Genomic DNA, 22222 nt, shown 5'->3' on the forward strand with positions numbered 1-22222 from the left:
TTCGCTCCGAACAGGCAATATAATTGCACGAATACTTTGACAAGCACAAGCTATCGAGTCGAGATTTCATTTCCTCAATAGAGATTTGCACAAACTCTCTCGTCAGAACGAGTTTGCTTCCTTGCAGGAACCCGAGCGCCCCCCCCCCCCCCCGGCCCGCATAGGACGCACGCGAACCCTACTTCCTCCGTTCACACACGAACCCAACTCGACGCTTCGATGGACCCTGATGGGTTTTGTGAATAAATGGGCCGCCCATGATGGGCTAACCCAGCCCATTAACCTAGAAAGAGCCCATGAAAGAAAATAACCGTAAATGACAATTATTTCGTGGGAACAAAAGTGAGAAGAAGAAGAAAAACTTACCTGTATTCTGTAAGTGAATTTGGTTCACTATTACAAACTCTCACTCACTTGAAATCAAAAAGCGACTTTACTCGACAATTAAAGTAGGCAAAGGCCATAGGCGAAGGTGGCCTTGCCCACGGCTGGCCAGGCCATGTCCGCCTTTTCCCCTTGGCCGACGAGGTTGGGTGAGATTGTCTTGCGCCCAAATCGCGAGGCGCGGCCATGGGGGAAGGCAGCCATGGCCTCGTCGGCCATTGTGGGGGAAAAAACAAGGAAAAGAAGGAAGAAAAGAAAAAATAAAAAATAAAAAAATTTGAAAAAATAAAATATTATTAAAAATTATTACATTAGCATTGGCCGTGCACGTAGGACGATTTATTGCACTTCTCCAATTGATTCCAATATGAACACTATCAACAATACTTTCCCCTGAAAATATTCACTAATTTGATCAACTAGTCCTTCACTGCTGTACCAAAAGGAAGCTGTACACTAACAGGAACTTTACACCAACTTCACATTTCCCCTCCACCGGTTTGGAACGCTCAAAACAAGTAAATTATCTTATTCACCTGGGATCAAATGACCCTGACCAGTGGCCGTCGACCGTAGACCGAACGTCAATGCAGCCGTGTGCCTAGCGTTGGTTGAGGCTGTTCCACAGGGACTCGCAGCGCCGTCGGGCAAACCCGACTCTTTGCTTCTCTAGGTCGTCAACCACCTCAAAACCCTGTTGCTGATAATTCCCCATGGTTGCCTCGGGCCTGCCTTCCGCCTCGGCCTCATCCCCACCGTTCATCACCATCAAGCGCCCAACTCGCGACCGCCTCCCGCTGCCGTTGCTGCCGTCCATGAAGTCGTAGAAATAATTCCTCCTGGGAAGCACCACACTGGACCTCTGCCCCACGAAATGCAATGTAACAGTAGGCACGCCCGTCATTGCGTCGTTGTCGAAGTAGTAGCACGGGCTCAGCCCGGTCTTGTCTTCTATTTCTCTCGCTTGCTTATGGACTTGGCTGAGCCGTCGCTCAAACTTGGCGACCACCGAGCTGTACAGGCCCGCAGGCAGCATGATGAACGTCGTCCCCGAGTCGACCACCATTCTGCCATTCCCGTGGCCGTCCACTGCCCTCAATTTCTCCGCCGCCGGAATATGCTTCCGGTCCATGGATATCCCCTGCAGCCCGACGCAGTAGAAGTACCGAGTATCTCGGCTGCACGAACTCCCCGCCTCGTCGTTGCTAAACGCTTTCTCCTTCCGCCCTAGGATGAGAGGGCTCGGCCGGCAAACTCGGTCCAGCTCGAAAGAGTGAGACACCAAACAATAAGAAAACCGGTTGCCCAACAAGGGTTAACAAGCGAGCGAGCTGGCAAAGAGAGGGAGCCTCGGCTGAACCTGGCGACTCCGACCGGCTCTCCAAGGGCCGAGTGGGCACACCCGAAGGTGAAATTACGAAGGACTAAGGCAGGAGGAGATGTCGGGATGGAAATGGAGTGGCGATACAGGGTGGCAGTGAAGCTGCCGTCTCCGTCGGCATAGTGAAAGGATGGGCAAGAGAAGGAGGCACAGTCTGGAGATTTTGTTGGACTCAAGGGGGCAGCAAGCAGCAGCGCAGAGGTCGGTGGAGGAGAGAGAGGAGTGAGCGGCCGCGCATGCAGGTGGAGGAAAGGTTGAGGGTAGCGACGGGGTTGTGGCGGTTGGGGTTGGGGTTGGGCTTGCCCTCGCAGAGGATGCAGTTGAAAGGAGCGCAAGGGAACCAGACGAGGTCGCTGCTAACTGTCCATGAAGATGTAGTTCAAAGCTACGTTGTCTTCTCGCTGTAGCCGAAAGCTTGAACGATTTGAATATTGATTGAAGCATTCATTGCCGCGGCTCCTCAGCGTTCCTGAGACGTGCATTTCTTGCTCTGCTTCTCTTTATTCTCCGTCGGTGAGAACTGAAGATCTGAGATCTCGTCTAAAAATTTCCATCGCCAGTTGTGGTTCTGTTCGTAGACGGTGGTGAGGGCTCCGGTCACCAAATCGAGCGTCACTGATAAACCAGGTACTCCCGATTATACTCTGTTTTGATGAATGGAAAAGAACCGAAATGATATACTCTGAATCAATCTGGAATCGACTCCATCCATTCGAGTGTATATTTTTTAGCAATTGCAGACATCATAGGCTGATTTTTTTTTAGGATTTGGTCTCTAATCAAGGGTCATTGTGCTTTTCTGTCATTCCTTCACTGATTGCATATAACGCGCTTGATAAAATGCCTCTCAGAATATGAATCCAAATTGGTCCGAGATTTTGCCTGACTTGAAAATGTGCTCAACATGTTGATATAGATAGCTTGTGAGTGATTGATTTGTTATCGTCCCAACTTAATCTCACTCATATTCATCATCACCGAACACGAATCTGATCATTTCATTTTTGATCCTTTGGTGCTCGGTGTGCTCTCGCGGTGATTGAATGGCCGCCGTCGGAGAGGAGAACAAGCCAAAGTTATTAATGTGCACCATGGCCGATCTCTGATTGTTCCATATTATATTAGTCGGCTCGCCGGCGACGATGGCTATGGCGTCGGTCTGGTGGTCGAAGGTGATTGCTACTTGGACTTGCAAAGTCCATCCTCGATTGTGATACGCGGACCGGGTTCAAAGGCCTGGCCTGCGTCCTTATGAAATCCTTGTTAGGCATTATCCGCATTTCTGAATTAATAAAAATAAAAATAAATCCGAAAAATAGAAGAAAAATTAGAAAATTGGTTAGAAAAATAAATCTTTTTAGGTTGTTAGATTTTAGCATTACAATTAATTTAGCTTCATTTATATAATACGTACGAAAATTCATGACTTTCTCTAGTTTGTTTTTTGGTCAGATACTTTCTCTAGTTTAGATATAAGAATTTAGTTTCTTTAGAAAATTGAATTTGATTTGAACTAAGCTCATGGAGGTTGCTGTCCCGGGCTTAATAATGAGGCCGTGTCATATTATTTGCCCGACTCTTATCGGGTTACCTTACTGCACTTTACCTTTTTACTCACTCTTCATTACTTTCTTATACCAATTGATTGTGATTCTTTTATATTGTTTTCCTATGTTGTGATTTGCTTTCTTTAGCCGAATGGTTAGGTTACCATTTCTAGTATCATAATAAACACCAATAAAAAACCTCATGGACACCTAGTAGGCAAGATCTTAGGATTCATAATTTTGTAAAAAGACTGCTTGGACTAACAAATAATCAAGTTTAGGTATTGAAGAGCATTGGTTAGATAACTAGTGTAATCAAGTCCTCGACCCTACATTTCTGGTCGTGTAGGAAGTGAGGTATGCTCCTATAACTCATTTGGTTTCTAGCCCACCCCACTAGGCTAGTAGCGACTCCTCATTTATAATTCTTGTAGGATTAATTGAAACTAAAATTGACTATTCAAATGTCGCGCAAGGTAAGGGTTTAGGAGAACCCGTGCCGATGGAAGACCGTTGGTCCACCTTTGGCATTACTTCTAAACCCGTCCTTTCACCGATGGAAAGAGGGTGATGACGATTAGGTCCTTTGCTCTTCTTTGCATAAATAGGATAGACCATCAAGCCATTGTTCAAGTGAGACCCATCATTAACTCAAATCAGCAAAAAATCGCAGCTTCACCGCCAAGTTACCACCAATCCAATGCAATTTGTACATAGTGGAAAAATTCCGGATCCATCTACAGTTTGCTGCACGAGATACTGATAAAACAATGTTCACACCTAAATTTTGGCTTACCATTTGAAAATATTTGCACAAAAATTACGGATTAATTTTTAACCCCTAAATAAAAAATAATATATTTAGATGGCATAGCATATAGATAGTAGAAGCATTTTCATCGGCTCATATGGTTGCATTTAAATTGGACTGGCAACGAATGGATTCAAGTGAGGGAAATCCCGAGTTAATTTGTGCTAAGTCCACAAGAATGTGGAATTCAGCCAAGCCCGTTGAATATTCACCATAATCTCAAAAATTGCATGGGCGTTGCACCTGTCATGCAAATTGAGAAATCTTTACTCTTTATGGAAGTTAATTGATCCATCAAAATTTTGATGAATAAAGAAAGCGAGCGAGAGACGAGATCAGCAAGATATTAAACGCTGAGCTGGAGGTGGGTGCAAAAGGCAACGAGTGGAGATAATATCTTACGGAGAGTTTGGGAAGAATTTTCGCAAGCTGGACTCCATTGAATATTATTATTTGCACGATACGAAGAATATATTTTGATGATCAAGTAAGTGGAGCCCGGGATACTGGCTATTTAAGGAGCGTACACGGACATGAAGAGGAGGCCACAAAAATTGACATACACGGCCACCATTGAGAGAAAAAGAAAATCGTGAAGAGAAAAACAGGGAGAGAATTCACGGCCAGAAGAGAAAAATCGAGAAAAGGAGTTGAGAGCTGGGAGCATGAAGGCATGAGCGAGCCCCAATCGTCCAGGTAATTCTTGCAGGTTCCTCGGCCACGCATTGCAGCCCTTCTTGGACTTGGTACAATGCTTTTCCCGTTTTTCCGCGATTTCTGGGAATCCGTTTCAGAACCCAACCGCACAAGGCTCCAAGAGAGATCACTATATAAGCCCTTGTTGGACTTGGCACACACCCACCTCAGGGAACCATTAATGGGGGCTCAAAGGTGATGGCCTTCGCGTGATCACATGTCCATTGAAAAGACACATCGTCGATCTCTCGCTGCATCCCTCTCTGCTTGTCCCTCCCCAACCTCCATCTCCCACCTTAGAAACCTTGTACGGGATCCTCGCCGTCGTCCATCTTTCCTCTGTCCTTTTGTTTTGTCAGTCTGTTTCTGTTCTCGTCGCTGCCCGATGTTATAAAAGGAGGACCTGCGCGCAACACTTGGAGCAAATATTAACCGAGAACGATGCCTCCATCACTGGCCCAGTGGCTCTGCCTCGTGGCCGTGATCTGGCTCCAGATCATCGCTGGGACGAACACCAACTTCCCGGCATACTCCTCGCAGCTCAAGCAAGTCCTCTCCATCTCCCAGGTCCAGCTCAACAACCTCGCCTTCGCCTCCGACGCGGGCAAGCTGTTGGGGTGGTTCTCGGGGATCGCTGCGGTGTACCTCCCGCTCTGGCTCGTCCTCCTGGTGGGCGCGTTGCTTGGGCTTGCCGGGAACGGCATCCAGTACCTCTTCGTGGCTGGCAAGGTCACCTCGGTCTCGTACCCCGGGATGTTTCTCCTTGCCGTCCTCGCCGGGAAAAGCATCTGCTGGATCAACACGGTGTGCTACGTGGTCGCGATCGACAACTTCCCGCTCCACCGCCAGCTCGCTGTCGGGCTCACCACCATCTACCAAGGGCTGAGCGCCAGTGTCTATATAGTTGACGCCGCACTCAACAAGCGCGGCGGGACTGGGGCTAGAGCTAAAAGCATATCTGCTTCTCAATTGAGTCCTGCCAATGGCCGTGTCGCTAGCCACCGCGCCTTTAGTTCGGGTTGTCAATGCAGACGGTCCAGGGGCGGGCAAAAATGCGCACAGCCATTGGCAGGACTGAATTGAGAAGCAGATATGCTTTAGCTCTAGCCCCAGTCACGCCGCGCTTGTTGAGTGCGGCGTCAACTATATCCGTGTAGACACTGGCGCTCAAAATTTGGTAGATGGTGGTGAGCCCGACGGCGAGCTGGCGGTGGAGCGGGAAGTTGTCGATCGCGACCACGTAGCTCAGCTGGTAGATGGTGGAGTTCATCAACTAGTCCATAGTTTGAAGTGGACGGACAACCATGGCATTTGCACGTAAATGTCTTGCTTGATCGGGTGTGGACTTTAAGTCTAGACTTCATGGCATTCAGCATTAATTGTCCTTATTTCCTAGCTAGTGAAAACACATGCGAGCCAGGCCGCTCTGAAGGCAGGAGGGACTGAAGCCTGATAAGAGAAGAGATTTCTACAAGAGATGTTAGGCACGTTCTCCATAAGAGATTTCCATGCATACGAAGATAAGATATTGTTCAGTGCATGTCGATTATAAGAAACTGTTTTCACGTATGTGCTTGCATCGGATGACATAATATTACATTACTCGAAGAAATTCGCCGTATGAATTATCGCTGTCTTGCATTTTTGTCCGTCCACTTTTAGGTGAAAAGTTGGCTCTTTTGTTCCAATGTTGGAGCGAGGATCAATGTCTGTTACATTTGAACGGACACTAAAGCTTTTGGGACAACGTTCTTTAACGTCCTGAGACTTTAAGTCATGGTCCAAAAGCTAAATCATAAAGTGAACATTTTTCTTTTTCTTCCTGTTTCAGCAGAAAGTACGTGGTGTCGAGACCGGCATCAATGGCGGTACTGATGGCACCGATGGTCGGTGCCTACTTCCTGATCCTCAGCCCTGCCACGGCGGCGCTCTACGTGAGCACCGCCATCATCGCCATCTGCACTGGGCCATCACGTCCATCTCCGTGGCGACCACCACCGAGCTCTTCGGGACCAAGAACTTCGGCGTGAACCACAACATCCTTGTCACCAACATCCCGATTGGGTCCTTCGTCTTCGGATACGCCGCGGCGTTGCTCTACCGCAACCGGCGAGGCGGCGACGGGAAGTGCATGGGGATGGAGTGTTATAGCACGACGTTTGTCATCTTGGTTCACGCCGAAGTTCTTGGTCCCGAAGAGCTCGGTAGTGGTCGCCACGGAGATGGACGTGATGGCCCCAGTGCAGATGCCGATGATGGCGGTGCTCACGTACCACAACATCCTTGTCACCAACATCCCGATTGGGTCCTTCGTCTTCGGATACGCCGCGGCGTTGCTCTACCGCAGCCGGCGAGGCGGCGACGGGAAGTGCATGGGGATGGAGTGTTATAGCACGATGTTTGTCATCTGGGGATGTCTGTGCTTACTCGGGACTGTCCTAGCTTTAGTCTTGTACGCACGTACGCGCAAGTTTTATTCAAGAAGTATAGAGAAGTAGTAGCTAACTAAACGAATGCACTCTTCAATACGAGTTAGGATATACACCTTTTCTTTTATTTTGCCAAATATCTTCGCTCAAGGAAAAAAATATTCCTGGACATGTATGTATGTGTTATTGATCGAGAAATCGGCATTATATAATTCACCTAATCTAAGATACAAGTGTTTTTTTTGGTCGGAATCTAAAGTGCAAGTTCAATGTGTGGTTTTTGAACATTGAGGTATTAATCAGACTGTTACCATGTCACTAAAAGAAAAACGTATTGCATTGACACGACTTATGATACTCGACTCGATAATTCGATACGATGGCCAAATAGTCTTACGGGCCCACATGATAATGCACATGACTACTAAGATACTTTAGCGTGGACGCAATTTCTCTTTAAATCTTAGGTAATGAATTATGAGTAATATGATATATTATTCATTGCTTTTCAACCGTACTAATTTGTCGAGTGATAATTCTTTGTGTTCGTACCTCACAGCATTATCCTAAAAAAAACTGATCTTTTGACTCATTGACTATTGTTTTTATGCTGCTCGCTTGAACAGGACAATAAAACGTGCCGCGATTCCAACCACAACATACAATCCCAACTAGAAAATCGAATTTGCACTAACAAATACCATATATATGTCTCGATGAGATGCACTCGCCACAATTTTATTTCTCCCTAGTAAGCTCGAAATGATTCATGAGAAAGTAATAATGATAGCAAAACTCATCTAACCTTACGAGACATTATGCGTGCTCGATTTGGATGTACTAGGTTTTGAGATTCAAATCACGGGATATCTTCCGGCTATAATCGAGTCGGGGATCACGTTCCTTAAACGTGCGTGCATATCCACGAGATCAATCGAGACGAAGAGCTCGGTTATCATTTGATCGCGATCTTGAGAGAGAGAGAGAGAGAGAGAATTTTTGGACTCTGACTTATGTGCATGAGGCTGAGATTGAACCGTGGACCCGTCGGATATCTCCGACCCCAGCTCACGGGACCGCAAGCAGCCCCCCTCTCGTCCAAAGCATCTCATCCGTGACATCTCACTCCTGACGTCGTAATTGATGTGATCTCCTTCTTGTCCCATCCCTTTTTTCTTAATTTAATTAATCTATTTATTGTTGCTTTTGGGAGTGCGTGTGTACAGGCCGGAACACAAATTGTATTCAGTAAGTGAATTTGGTTCACTATCATAAACTCTCATTCACTTAAAATCAAAAAGCGACTTTACTCGACAATTAAAGAATCGCTCTCTCTCTCGAGACTACAATAGGTTCATTTAATCCGTGGTAAAGAGGTATGTGCCTTTACATAATATGTTTCTCTCGATCGGTGAATCAAGTATAGAATAGACACGTTTTCCGCGTTTTGTAATGTGCTTTCACTACAAAAAAACAAGGGTTTTTCAACGAATTTTCCCACGAAAAATTTGACAAAATTCGTTGGAAAACGAATTTCCAACGAAATTAGCAACGAAAAAAAATTCTTTGGTAATTCGTCGTCGCAAATTTTTGCGACAGAAAATTTAAATTTTCGTTGGTAATTTGTGACGAAATTTTTTCGTCGCAAAATTCGTGGCAAAATTTGTTGGAAAGTTCGTTGCTAATTATTCGTTGCAAAAATCGTGGTAAACTTCGTCGGTAATTATTCGTGGTAAAATTCGTGGCAAAACGAATTTCCGACGAAAAAAATTCGTCGCTAATTCGTCGTCGGAAATTTTTGCGACAAAAAATTTTATTTTTTCATTGGTAAATTCCGACGCAAAAAAATTCGTTGCAAAATTCGTAGATAAATTCGTGGCTAAATTTGTTGGAAAATTCGTTGCCAAATTCGTTGCTAATTATTCGTTGGAAACATCGTGGCAACATTTGTCGCCAATTATTCGTGGCAAATGAATTTCCCACGAAATTAGCGACGAACAAAAAAATTTCCCACGAAATTAGCAAAAAAAAATTTGAATTTTCGTTGGTAATTTGTGACGAAAATCAATTCGTGGCAAAGTTCGTTGCAAAATTTCGTGGCAAAATTCGTCGCTAATAATTCGTTGGAAAAATCGTGGATAAATTCGTCGCTAATTATTCGTGGCAAAATTCGTGGCACGATGAATTTCCCACGAAATTAGGGCCGAAAAAAAATTCGTCGCAAATCGAATTTTTGCGACAAAAAATTTCAATTTTCGTTAGTAATTTGCAACGAAAACAAATTTCGTGACTGAATTTGTGGGAAAATTCGTTGCAAAATTTGTCACTAATTAGTCGTCGCAAAAATCGTGGGAAATCGCGAATTTTTCCGACAAAAAATTTCAATTTTCGTGGGTAATTTGCGACGAAAAAAAAATTGTTGGCTAAATTCGTGGGAAAATTCGTTGCAAAATTTGTCGCTAATTATTCGTTGCAAAAATCGTGGGAAATCGCGAATTTTTTCGACAAAAAATTTCAATTTTCGTTGGTAATTTCCGACAAAAACAAAATTCGTGGGAAATCGCGAATTTTTTTCGAAAAAAAACAAGGGTTTTACCATGAATTTTGCCACGAAAAATTTAACAAAATTCGTTAGAAAACGAATTTCCAACGAAATTAGCGACGAACAAAAAATCGTCGTTGCAAATTTTTGCGACAAAAAATTTCAATTTTCGTGGTAAAATTTCGTGGCAAAAACGAATTTCCGACGAAATTAGCAACGAAAAAAATTAGTCGCTAATTCGGCGACGAAAATTTTTGCCACAAAAAATTTTAATTTTTCGTTTGTAATATTTGCGACAAAAACAAATTCGTGGCAAAATTTGTAGATAAATTCGTGACTAAATTCGTTACAAAATTCTTCGCTAATTATTAGTTGCAAAAATCGTGACAACATTCGTCGCTAATTATTCGTGACAAAATGAATTTCCCACGAAATTAGCAACGAACAAAAAAATTCGTCGCAAATTTTTTTCAAAAATTTTGGCAGCCAAAAATTTGAATTTTCGTTAGTAATTTGCGACGAAAACCAATTCGTGGCAAAGTTTATTACAAAATTCATGGCAAAATCCGAATTTTTCCATGAATTTAAACATAATCTAATATTTTATTTTTTGATTTTTAACCTAATTAAAAGAAAAATTAATTTCTAGAATTTATATTTAACATTGAGCGCTTAATGTCAAAATATTATAATAATATGAAAATGAAATACATTTATCAACGTTTTCCACAAGAATGACATAAATATTTTTTTTTATAGTACACATAATGAGAGAATAAATAATCTTGCATAATAAATAATGACGACAAAAATGAATCAAAAAAGAATATCATGCTTTTAGCGACAATCCCCAGCATATAAATACTAAACAAAACTACTAAAGATACGGTCCATGTGTGATGCTCACTTCCTGCTCCAGTTTTAACAGATGCCAGTTGAAATGTCGTTGCAACCTCTCATTTGCATAACTTATGCAGAAATTGCCACGACAGCCTCTCTCTGTATATGCTGTACTTCCGAGGTTCTACCTACACCAAAGTGTTATCTTAGCCATAATTTTCTGGAATAGATAGCCAAAAAATAAGAGTAGGCTTCATTAAATCTGCAAATTCACACTGCATCTTCAAATTCCAATACCAAGTTAATCACCATAAAATTTCGTCATACTCATCGAGGCATATCTTACGGATGCAACTCAAAAATGGGCAAGAAGAGAAGTTACAAATATCAAATTCAAAATCCAATAAAATCCCAAAAACTACAAAATGAATATTCAAGAAAGTATACTAGTAGATCAAAGTGCAGCATAAGTATGGCAACCAAAGGTTTTTCATCATCTGGAGCACTTCGTAGATACAAAAGCAGAACATGCATTGCATTGACCATCTCTTCATTGGCCAACTTACCCAAAAAAGATACAACATCCTTCCCTTCATTGGCCAACTTACCCAAGAAAGATACAACATCCTTCCTCCTGTTATTTCAAACAAGAATACTAAGTATCATGCCAAAACAATGTAGAATAGCTTAGGTTCAATCTACTACTACAAGTTCTCGATATGTTTAAGTTACTTCCTCAAAACCAAAACCACACTCTCCAACATAATCAGGGGAGACCAAGGTACTAAAGATACATAGATATATATTATAAAAGGACATCCAGGTATTTCATACCTTGTAATCCCAATCCCTTTACTGTGAACCCATAACTTAGAGAGTCCTCAAGAGGCTATCACCATAATATAACCATACACAAGAAAATGAGACGACAAAGTCCTCAAAGGGGAAAAGAAGCATCTACAGCCTCACCTTCCACATCACCAAGAAACATGTATGACAGTTCACATAAAGAACATGATATAAAGCATCTTTTTTTAAAATGCAGCTCAACTTCTCTAGTCACCCTAGGTAGTACTTAACATTGTGGCAATCTTTGCATGACACCGTGTCGTACTAGAGTTGATCTATTCAAGCCACACATGGATATTTATTATTCAATATGTTTCAATACACAAATAATTATTTAACTTTCTAGATGTGGGAACTAAGGCCATTTTCCGGGACAGTGAAAATAGTTTCATTACTGGACATTTTTCTTTATGGATCTCTCAGCAATAAAGACTAACAAAGCGAAGAGATGATGATTGAAGGAACCAGTCATTCTTTTGACAATAAATACAGGAATTTAGATGCAAAATACTAAATAATACACTTCACATAAGCAGCCCAAACAAATTTGTTTCATATCTGCTCCATTTTATTTCTGCCCAAACCCAATGGCTTCAAGTTGTTGTACCTAATTCAAAATCCAAACTTGGTGAAAAGATTGCAGAATGGTTGTTTTTACTAGAATAAGCTAGCGCCATTAAATTTATGTTGGCATCTCTTAATTGCTTGATTAACTGGCTGCCTAGCTGAGTTGGGACGTAAGGCACCCAGAATCACAATACTGACCTCAACAGATCCTTTGAGTATGCCGCATATGCAATAACAATCTTCAGCAAGTGCAAGCAAAAAGAAAGTACCTCTCATTGCGGTTAAGTTGAGCACCAAAGTAGAAGGCCACAGAGAGCAACCAACAGTCATTATGCACAGCCACCAAAGACAGCCAGTCCTTGCATTTCATTCCATCTCTAGAAAAGGAGCTTTAACATTTGGAGTCCGTAATCAAAACTGAAATACCCATTAAGATATCAAAGCAAAAAATAAAGAATTTCCTTTCAGATCATGAATAAAAAGAACCAACAATAACCTAAAGCACACTTAGCCCCTTTCTTATCAACCCACCACAGCCACTTCCCCAATCAAATTGACCACAGTTTCATAGAAAAATCACCTAACAGCAGTTACCCATTTCCCACATACCTCATCCCACTTCTCCAAAATTGCAGCACAAGCTAAAGTCAAAACCTTTTTCTCTAAAAGGCGCAATCTACCACGAATTTTCCCACGAATTTCAAAAAAATGCATTTATTCTAATATGTTCTATTTTTCCACGAATTTAAAAAAAAACGCATTTATTCTAATATGTTCTATTTTCGTTGAAAAATTAGTGGCAAATTAGCGACGAAAAATGCATTTACTCTAATGTTGAAGGGGGAATGCTTCACTATCTGGTCAAGTTATCAAGTTCTCGTCGGCCAGACGATTCACTGGCGAAGATTATCCCCGGTCATGTTCAAAACTGCCCCTTGGGACAATCATCTTTGACATCCCGATGCCTTGCATCTATTCCATGATAAGACTATCGTACAATACTTTCTTGAGCACACTAATTATTGGCGATAGTCTATTAACTTGAAAAATAAATGGAAAATAGGCTATAACTTCCAAGGTATATTTGAGTGAAGATCAATTCAAACTAGCCAAGAATCGATACAACGCACTCCTTGGTCAAAAATTGATTGCGATAGAGTATCGTCAAACCAAAGTTGGTCCAGAAAGAATAACGTGGTCCAATCGCCTGGTTCAAAAAAATCCCCATTCCAGATGTTTGAGGACTCAGGATAGTCATAAATGACGTTTACGACGATTCTTGGCTCTGCGGAGATTATTTTGAATTATAAGATCGATTAATGAGAGAAATCTGGTCAGTTATTCAATTATAAGATTGATTAATGATTATCCTCACCAGCGGCACTGCAGGGCTCCTGATTCATTGTTCGCGCCACTAACGCTTCCTCAAATCGAACCACAAAGGTCTCACCGGACATGCCAAAAAAGTTGGAAAATATGGAGTGGCTTTGTTTCCACTAGGCAGCGGTAACTTGGTATCCGAAAATATTGAAGGAATGTAAAGCTTAATCCAGGCCTGAAGAATCCAGGAAGGGCCGTAAAAAATGCCAGAAGTATTCTCGTACATATGCAGAGAAGCACGGGTCAATCCCCCTATAAAGGACAGCCAAGACTAGTCGTAGAGTAGATTTTTTAAAAAAAAAATTTCCTTTTTTTTTCATTTTCTCTGTGGATGCTGAGCGGTCCGAAAACATTTGTTAAGTATATTTAATAAAAAATCATGTCCTATGACGTTGAATGCATTAAAACTGAAAAAGAAGAAGATATGGAACAATTTTTAGTAAAATCCTCTTATTTATATTCTCCAAGATTTAGAGGACCATGCTGAGCGGATTGAACTCCCCCCTTCAATAAACTCTTTTACATTAACATCATAAAAATGGAAAGAAGTATGTACCACTGAATAGATGCGTAAGAATTGGCAGAAGTTTTTCTTAATAAAAGAAAAGAAAAAATCAAACTTCAAGCCTTCATCATCTTGCAGACCGAATGCACAATCATGCAAAAATCGTGCATGACGACAAAGGAATTTTCTCGACTACCGATAGAACTAAGAAATTATTCATTTCCTTTTCCTTTGATATGCATATAAGTGCTTCCAAAATTGATTTTTTCTCAAATATTTTTGATGGATACGCAGGAAATTTGTAATTTCGAACAACCCACTTATCGAGATAAATCGAACGAAATGAATCCAACATAGAGCTTGTTCAATTGATTGCTCTGACCGGCCATGCATCCTCTTAGATGGTTGGGCAAGAAAAGAGGTGACAGAGTAATAATCATTCACGAAACACTTCAATCTTTCGCCAGCGAGCTGAGTGTGTCGGCACATTTGTTAAACCTATTTTAGTACAAAAAACTTAACCATTCAAAGTATCGCCAGCTAAAAAGAGAAACAGCCATTGTGCTATGAAAACATAACGAATTTTTTTATTGAAGTAAGCGAAACATGCATTCCTCAATTTTCAAAGTGTATTGATATGCGGTATTATCGCGTTCAGTGATCATGACTATTGTCTTTAAGATATTCATGAATAACACCCTTATTATTATTATTATTATTATTTTCACCTATGTGTTGCTCTTAGGTCCTATAATCAAAACTCTTCATACGATCCGATTTATTGCACTTCTCCGATTGATTCCAATATGAACACTATCAACAATACTTTCCCCTGAAAATATTCACTAATTTGATCAACTATTCCTTCACTGCTGTACCAAAAGGAAGCTGTACACTAACAGGAACTTTACACCAACTTCACATTTCCCCTCCACCGGTTTGGAACGCTCAAAACGAGTAAATTATCTTATTCACCTGGGATCAAATGACCCTGACCAGTGACCGTCGACCGTAGACCGAACGTCAATGCAGCCCCGCAGCGCCGTCGGGCAAACCCCACCCTTCGCTTCTCCAGGTCGTAAACCACCTCAAAACCCCGTTGCCGATAATTCCCCATGGTTGCCTCGGGCCTGCCTTCCGCCTCGGCCTCATCCCCACCGTTCATCAGCATCAAGCACCCAACTCGCGACCGCCTCCTGCTGCCGTTGCCGCCGTCCATGAAGTCGTAGAGATAATTCCTCCTGGGAAGCACCACCTCTGGACCCCTGCCCCACGAAATGCAATGTAACAGGAGGCGCGCTCGTCATTGCGTCGCTGTCGAAGTAGCAGCACGGGCTCAGCCCGGTCTTGTCTTCTATTTCTCTCGCTTGCTTATGGACTCGGCTGAGCCGTCGCTCAAACTTGGCGACCAACGAGCCGTACAGGCCCGCAGGCAGCATGGTGAACGTCGTCCCCGAGTCGACCACCATTCTGCCATTCCCGTGGCCGTCCACTGCCCTCAATTTCTCCGCGGCCGGAATATGCTTCCGGTCCACGGATATCCCCTGCAGCCTGATGCAGTAGAAGTACCGATGCTTCGGGTTGTCGAGCATCTCGGCTACACGAACTCCGCCTCGTCATTGCTAAACGCTTTCTCCTTCCGCCCTAGGATGAGAGGGCTCGGCCGGCAAACTCGGTATGGAAATGGAGTGGCGATACAGGGTGGCAGTGAAGCTGCCGTCTCCGTCGGCATAGTAAAAGGATGGGCAAGAGAAGGAGGCAGAGTCTGGAGATTTTGTTGGACTCAAGGGCGCAGCAAGCAGCAGCGCAGAGGTCGGAGGAGGAGAGAGAGGAGTGAGCGGCCGCGCATGCAGGTGGAGGAAAGGTTGAGGGTAACGACGGGGTTGTGGCGGTTGGGGTTGGGGTTGGGCTTGCCCTCGCAGAGGATGCAGTTGAAAGGAGAAGGGAACCAGACGAGGTCGCTGCTAACTGTCCATGAAGATGTAGTTCAAAGCTACGTTGTCTTCTCGCTGTAGCCGAAAGCTTGAACGATTTGAATATTGATTTAAGCATTCATTGCCGCGGCTCCTCAGCGTTCCTGAGACGTGCATTTCTTGCTCTGCTTCTCTTTATTCTGCGGCGGTGAGAACTGAAGATCTGAGATCTCGTCTAAAAATTTCCATCGCCAGTTGTGGTTCTGTTCCTAGACGGTGGTGAGGGCTCCGGTCACCAAATCGAGCGTCGCTGATAAACCAGGTACTCCCGATTATACTCTGTTTTGATGAATCGAAAAGAACCGAAATGATATACTCTGAATCAATCTGGAATCGACTCCATCCATTCGCGTGTATTTTTTTAGCAATTACAGACATCGTTGGCTGATTTTGTTTTGGATTTGGACTCTAATCCAGGGTCATTGTGCTTTTCTGTCATTCCTTCACTGATTGCATATAACTTGCTTGATAAAATGCCTCTGAGAATATGAATCCAAATTGGTCCGAGATTTTGCCTGACTAGAAAATGTGCTCAACATGTTGATGTAGATAGCTTAGCAGTGATTGATTTGTTATAGTCCCAACTTAATCTCACTCATATTCATCATCACTGAAGACGAATCTGATCATTTCATTTTTGATCCTTTGGTGCTCGGTGTGCTCTCGCGGTGATTGAATGGCCGCCGTCGGAGAGGAGAACAAGCCAAAGTTATTAATGTGCACCGTGGCCGATCTCGGATTGTTCCATATTAGTCAGCTCGCCGGCGACGATGGCTATGGCGTCGGTCTGGTGGTCGAAGGTGATTGCTACTTGGACTTGCAAAGTCCATCCTCGATTGTGATACGCGGACCGGGCTCAAAGGCCTGGCCTGCGTCCTTGTGAAATCCTTGTTAGGCATTATCCGCATTTCTGAATTAATAAAAATAAAAATAAATCCGAAAAATAGAAGAAAAATTAGAAAATTGGTTAGAAAAATAAATCTTTATTAGGTTGTTAGATTTCAGCATTACAATTAATTTAGTTTCATTTATATAATACTTACGAAAATTCATGACTTTCTCTGGTTTTTTTTTGGGTCAGATACTTTCTCTAGTTTAGACATAAGAAATTTAGTTTCTTTAGAAAATTGAATTTGATTTGAACTAAGCTCATGGAGGTTGCTGTCCCGGGCTTAATAACGAGGCCGTGTCATATTATTTGCCCGACTCTTATCGGGTTACCTTACTGCACTTTACCCTTTTAGTCGCTCTTCATTACTTTCTTATACCAATTGATTGTGATTCTTTTATATTGTTTTCCTATGTTGTGATTTGCTTTCTTTAGCCGAATGGTTAGGTTACCGTTTCTAGGATCATAATAAACACCAATAAAAAATCTCATGGACACCTAACAGGCGAGATCTTATGATTCATAATTTTGTAAAAAGACTACTTGGACTAACAAATAATCAAGTTTAGGTATCGAAGATCATTAGTTAGATAACTAGCGAAATCAAGTCCCCGACCCTACATTTCTAGTTGTGTAGGAAGTGAGGTATGCTCCTATAACTCATTTGGTTTCTAGCCCACCCCACTAGGCTAGTAGCGACACCTCATTTATAATTCTTGTAGGATTAATTGAAACTAAAATTGACTATTCAAATGTCGCGCAAGGTAAGGGTTTAGGAGAACCCGTGCCGAGTGAGGACCGTTGGTCCACCTTTGGCATTACTTCTAAGCCCGTCCTTTCACCGACGGAAAGAAGGTGATGACGATTAGGTCCTTTGTTCTTCTTTGCATAAATAGGATAGACCATCAAGCCATTAACTCAAATAAGCAAACAATCACAGCTTCACCGCCAAGTTACCACCTGTCCAATGCAATTTGTACATAGTGGAAAAATTCCAAATCCATCTACAGTTTGCTGCACAAGATACTGATAAAACAATGTTGACACCTAAATTTTGGCTTAGCATTTGAAAATATTTGCACAAAAATTACGGATTAATTTTTAACCCCTAAATAAAAAATAATATATTTAGATGGCATAGCATATAGATAGTAGAAGCATTTTCATCGGCTCATATGGTTGCATTTAAATTGGACCGGCGACGAATGGATTCAAGTGAGGGAAATTCCGAGTTAATTTGTGCTAAGTCCACAAGAATGTGGAATTCAGCCAAGCCCGTTGAATATTCACCATAATCTCAAAAATTGCATGGGCGTTGCACCTGTCATGCAAATTGAGAAATCTTTACTCTTTATGGAAGTTAATTGATCCATCAAAATTTTGATGAATAAAGAAAGCGAGCGAGAGACGAGATCAGCAAGATATTAAACACTGAGCTGGAGGAGGGTGCAAAAGGCAATGAGTGGAGATAATATCTTACGGAGAGTTTGGGAAGAATTTTCGCAAGCTGGACTCCATTGAATATTATTATTTGCACGATACGAAGAATATATTTTGATGATCAAGTGGAGCCCGGGATACTGGCTATTTAAGGAGCGTACACGGACATGAAGAGGAGGCCACAAAAATTGACATACACGGCCACCATTGAGAGAAAAAGAAAATCGTGAAGAGAAAAACAGGGAGAGAATTCACGGCCAGAAGAGAAAAATCGAGAAAAGTTGTTGAGAGCTGGGAGCATGAAGGCATGAGCGAGCCCCAATCGTCCAGGTAATTCTTGCAGGTTCCTCGGTCACGCATTGCAGCCTTCTCGACTCCCCCAGCCTTGTCACGCCCGGCACTGCTTCACAATAGCCGCGTCGGACACGAGCTGCATCTAAAGAATGTGTTCCCCTTTTTCCGCGATTTCTGGGAATCCGTTTCAGTCATGCCCCAACCGCACAGGACCCGAAGAGAGATCACTATATAAGACCTTCTTGGACTTGGCACACACCCACCTCAGGGAACCATTAATGGGGGCTCAAAGGCGATGGCTGCATCCCTCTCTGCTTGTCCCTCCCCAACCTCCATCTCCCACCTTAGAAACCTTGTACGGGATCCTCGCCGTCGTCCATCTTTCCTCTGTCCTTTTGTTTTGTCAGTCTGTTTCTGTTCTCGTCGCTGCCCGATGTTATAAAAGGAGGACCTGCGCGCAACACTTGGAGCAAATATTAACCGAGAACGATGCCTCCATCACTGGCCCAGTGGCTCTGCCTCGTGGCCGTGATCTGGCTCCAGACCATCGCTGGGACGAACACCAACTTCCCGGCATACTCCTCGCAGCTCAAGCAAGTCCTCTCCATCTCCCAGGTCCAGCTCAACAACCTCGCCTTCGCCTCCGACGCGGGCAAGCTGTTGGGGTGGTTCTCGGGGATCGCTGCGGTGTACCTCCCGCTCTGGCTCGTCCTCCTGGTGGGCGCGTTGCTTGGGCTTGCCGGGAACGGCATCCAGTACCTCTTCGTGGCTGGCAAGGTCACCTCGGTCTCGTACCCCGGGATGTTTCTCCTTGCCGTCCTCGCCGGGAAAAGCATCTGCTGGATCAACACGGTGTGCTACGTGGTCGCGATCGACAACTTCCCGCTCCACTGCCAGCTCGCTGTCGGGCTCACCACCATCTACCAAGGGCTGAGCGCCAGTGTCTACACGGATATAGTTGACGCCGCACTCAACAAGCGCGGCGGGACTGGGGCTAGAGCTAAAGCATATCTGCTTCTCAATTGAGTCCTGCCAATGGCCGTGTCGCTAGCCACCGTGCCTTTAGTTCGGGTTGTCAATGCAGACGGTCCAGGGGCGGGCAAAAATGCGCACGGCCATTGGCAGGACTGAATTGAGAAGCAGATATGCTTTAGCTCTAGCCCCAGTCACGCCGCGCTTGTTGAGTGCGGCGTCAACTATATCCGTGTAGACACTGGCGCTCAAAATTTGGTAGATGGTGGTGAGCCCGACGGCGAGCTGGCGGTGGAGCGGGAAGTTGTCGATCGCGACCACGTAGCTCAGCTGGTAGATGGTGGAGTTCATCAACTAGTCCATAGTTTGAAGTGGACGGACAACCATGGCATTTGCACGTAAATGTCTTGCTTGATCGGGTGTGGACTTTAAGTCTAGACTTCATGGCATTCAGCATTAATTGTCCTTATTTCCTAGCTAGTGAAAACACATGCGAGCCAGGCCGCTCTGAAGGCAGGAGGGACTGAAGCCTGATAAGAGAAGAGATTTCTACAAGAGATGTTAGGCACGTTCTCCATAAGAGATTTCTATGCATACGAAGATAAGATATTGTTCAGTGCATGTCGATTATAAGAAGCTGTTTTCACGTATGTGCTTGCATCGGATGACATAATATTACATTACTCGAAGAAATTCGCCGTATGAATTATCGCTGTCTTGCATTTTTGTCCGTCCACTTATAGGTGAAAAGTTGGCTTTTGGGACAACGTTCTTTAACGTCCTGAGACTTTTAGTCATGGTCCAAAAGCTAAATCATAAAGTGAACATTTTTCTTTTTCTTCCTGTTTCAGCAGAAAGTACGTGGTGTCGAGACCGGCATCAATGGCGGTACTGATGGCACCAATGGTCGGTGCCTACTTCCTGCTCCTCAGCCCTGCCACGGCGGCGCTCTACGTGAGGACCGCCGTCATCGGCATCTGCACTGGGCCATCACGTCCATCTCCGTGGCGACCACCACCGAGCTCTTCGGGACCAAGAACTTCGGCGTGAACCACAACATCCTTGTCACCAACATCCCGATTGGGTCCTTCGTCTTCGCATACGCCGCGGCGTTGCTCTACCGCAGCCGGCGAGGCGGCGACGGGAAGTGCATGGGGATGGAGTGTTATAGCACAACGTTTGTCATCTTGGTTCACGCCGAGGTTCTTGGTCCCAAAGAGCTCGGTGGTGGTCGCCACGGAGATGGACGTGATGGCCCCAGTGCAGATGCCGATGATGGCGGTGCTCACGTACCACAACATCCTTGTCACCAACATCCCGATTGGGTCCTTCGTCTTCGGATACGCCGCAGCGTTGCTCTACCGCAGCCGGCGAGGCGGCGACGGGAAATGCAAGGGGGATGGAGTGTTATAGCACGACATTTGTCATCTGGGGATGTCTGTGCTTACTCGGGACCGTCCTAGCTTTAGTCTTTGTACGCACGTACGCGCAAGTTTTATTCAAGAAGTATAGAGAAGTAGTAGCTAACTAAACGAATGCACTCTTCAATACGAGTTAGGATATACACCTTTTCTTTTATTTTGCCAAATATCTTCGCTCAAGGAAAAAAATATTCCTGGACATATATGTATGTGTTATTGATCGAGAAATCGGCATTATATAATTCACCTAATCGAAGATACAAGTGTTTTTTTTGGTCGGAATCTAAAGTACAAGTTCAATGTGCGGTTTTTGAACATTGGGGTATTAATCGGACCGTTACCATGTCACTAAAAGAAAAACACAAGTATTGCATTGACACTACTTATGATACTCGACTCAATAACTCGATACGATGGCCATATAGTCTTACGGGCCCACATGATAATGCACATGACTACTAAGATACTTTAGTGTGGACGCAACTTCTCTTTAAATCTCACGTAATGAATTATGAATAATATGATATATTATTCATTGCTTTTCAACTATACTAATTTGTCGAGTGATAATTCTTTGTGTTCGTACCTCACAGCATTATCCTAAAAAAAACTGATCTTTTGACTCATTGACTATTGTTTTTATGCTGCTCACTTGAACAGAACAATAAAACGTGCCACGATTCCAACCACAACATACAATCCCAACTAGAAAATCGAATTTGCACTAACAAATACCATATATAAGTCTCGATGAGATACATTCGTCACAATTTTATTTCTCCTTAGCTAGGTCGAAATGATTCATAAGAAAATAATAACGATAGCAAAACTCATCTAACCTTACGAGGCATTACGCGTGCTCGATTTGGATGTATTAGGTTTTGAGATTCAAATCACGGGATATCTTCCGGCTATAATCGAGTCGGGGATCACGTTCCTTAAACATGCACGCATATCCACGAGATCAATCGAGACGAAGAGCTCGGTTATCATTTGATCGCGATCTCGAGAGAGAGAGAGAGTGTGAGAATTTTTGGACTCTGACTTATGTGCATGAGGCTGAGATTGAGCCGTGGACCCGTCGGATATCTCCGACCCCAGCTCACGGGACCGCAAGCAGGCCCCCTCTGACCCCATACTGCTCACCACGTGGGAGACCATATGAGCCGAATGAAAATGCCGCAAGCATTTTCATTCGGCTCATATTGGACGTCAGGAGTGGGTTCTAAGGGAATAAGAAGAAGACCAACCGGCGGGAAAGTCTAGCATTCGCCCACTGAGATTGTTCAGTCAATCTCATTC

The 22222-nt window shown here is 43.6% G+C and overlaps 1 protein-coding gene, 1 long non-coding RNA gene and 3 pseudogenes across 3 annotated transcripts; 2 read left to right on the forward strand and 3 right to left on the reverse strand.

Annotated features, from left to right (window-relative positions):
* Window positions 1-985: 985 nt before the first annotated feature.
* LOC130136629 (probable aspartyl protease At4g16563) lies at window positions 986-3045 on the reverse strand (annotated as a pseudogene).
* Window positions 3046-5060: 2015 nt separating this feature from the next.
* LOC115666627 (protein NUCLEAR FUSION DEFECTIVE 4-like) lies at window positions 5061-7211 on the forward strand. The gene is made up of 2 exons (XM_056306729.1): window positions 5061-5887; window positions 6651-7211. The coding sequence occupies exons 1-2, from the start codon at window positions 5261-5263 to the stop codon at window positions 7209-7211; spliced, it is 1188 nt and encodes a 395-aa protein (XP_056162704.1). The 5' UTR covers window positions 5061-5260.
* A 3251-nt stretch (window positions 7212-10462) lies between these two features.
* Window positions 10463-12718, reverse strand: LOC130136661 (uncharacterized). Of its 2 annotated transcripts, XR_008815448.1 has the most exons (3): window positions 12465-12718; window positions 11078-11385; window positions 10463-10818 (listed from the first exon to the last, which is right to left on the reverse strand). It is a non-coding gene; the product is annotated as an uncharacterized LOC130136661 (long non-coding RNA). The 2 variants fall into 2 exon arrangements; XR_008815447.1 differs by lacking the exon at window positions 12465-12718 and having other exon boundaries at window positions 11078-11457.
* A 2180-nt stretch (window positions 12719-14898) lies between these two features.
* LOC130136630 (probable aspartyl protease At4g16563) lies at window positions 14899-16251 on the reverse strand (annotated as a pseudogene).
* A 2583-nt stretch (window positions 16252-18834) lies between these two features.
* LOC130136631 (protein NUCLEAR FUSION DEFECTIVE 4-like) lies at window positions 18835-20962 on the forward strand (annotated as a pseudogene).
* The last annotated feature ends 1260 nt before the right edge of the window (window positions 20963-22222 follow it).

The sequence above is a fragment of the Syzygium oleosum genome, unplaced genomic scaffold (assembly GCF_021117445.2).
Source record: "Syzygium oleosum isolate NSW1041296 unplaced genomic scaffold, Sole_v2.1 Sole_v2.47, whole genome shotgun sequence".
NCBI lineage: Eukaryota > Viridiplantae > Streptophyta > Magnoliopsida > Myrtales > Myrtaceae > Syzygium > Syzygium oleosum.

Bases quoted from the DNA above. Each gene is read 5' to 3' on its own strand.
- LOC115666627 (XM_056306729.1), top strand. From the start codon at position 5,261: ATGCCTCCATCACTGGCCCAGTGGCTCTGCCTCGTGGCCGTGATCTGG. The intron at 5,888-6,650 runs GCAGGACTGAAT...TTCCTGTTTCAG, and splicing joins AAAAATGCGCACAGCCATTG to CAGAAAGTACGTGGTGTCGA.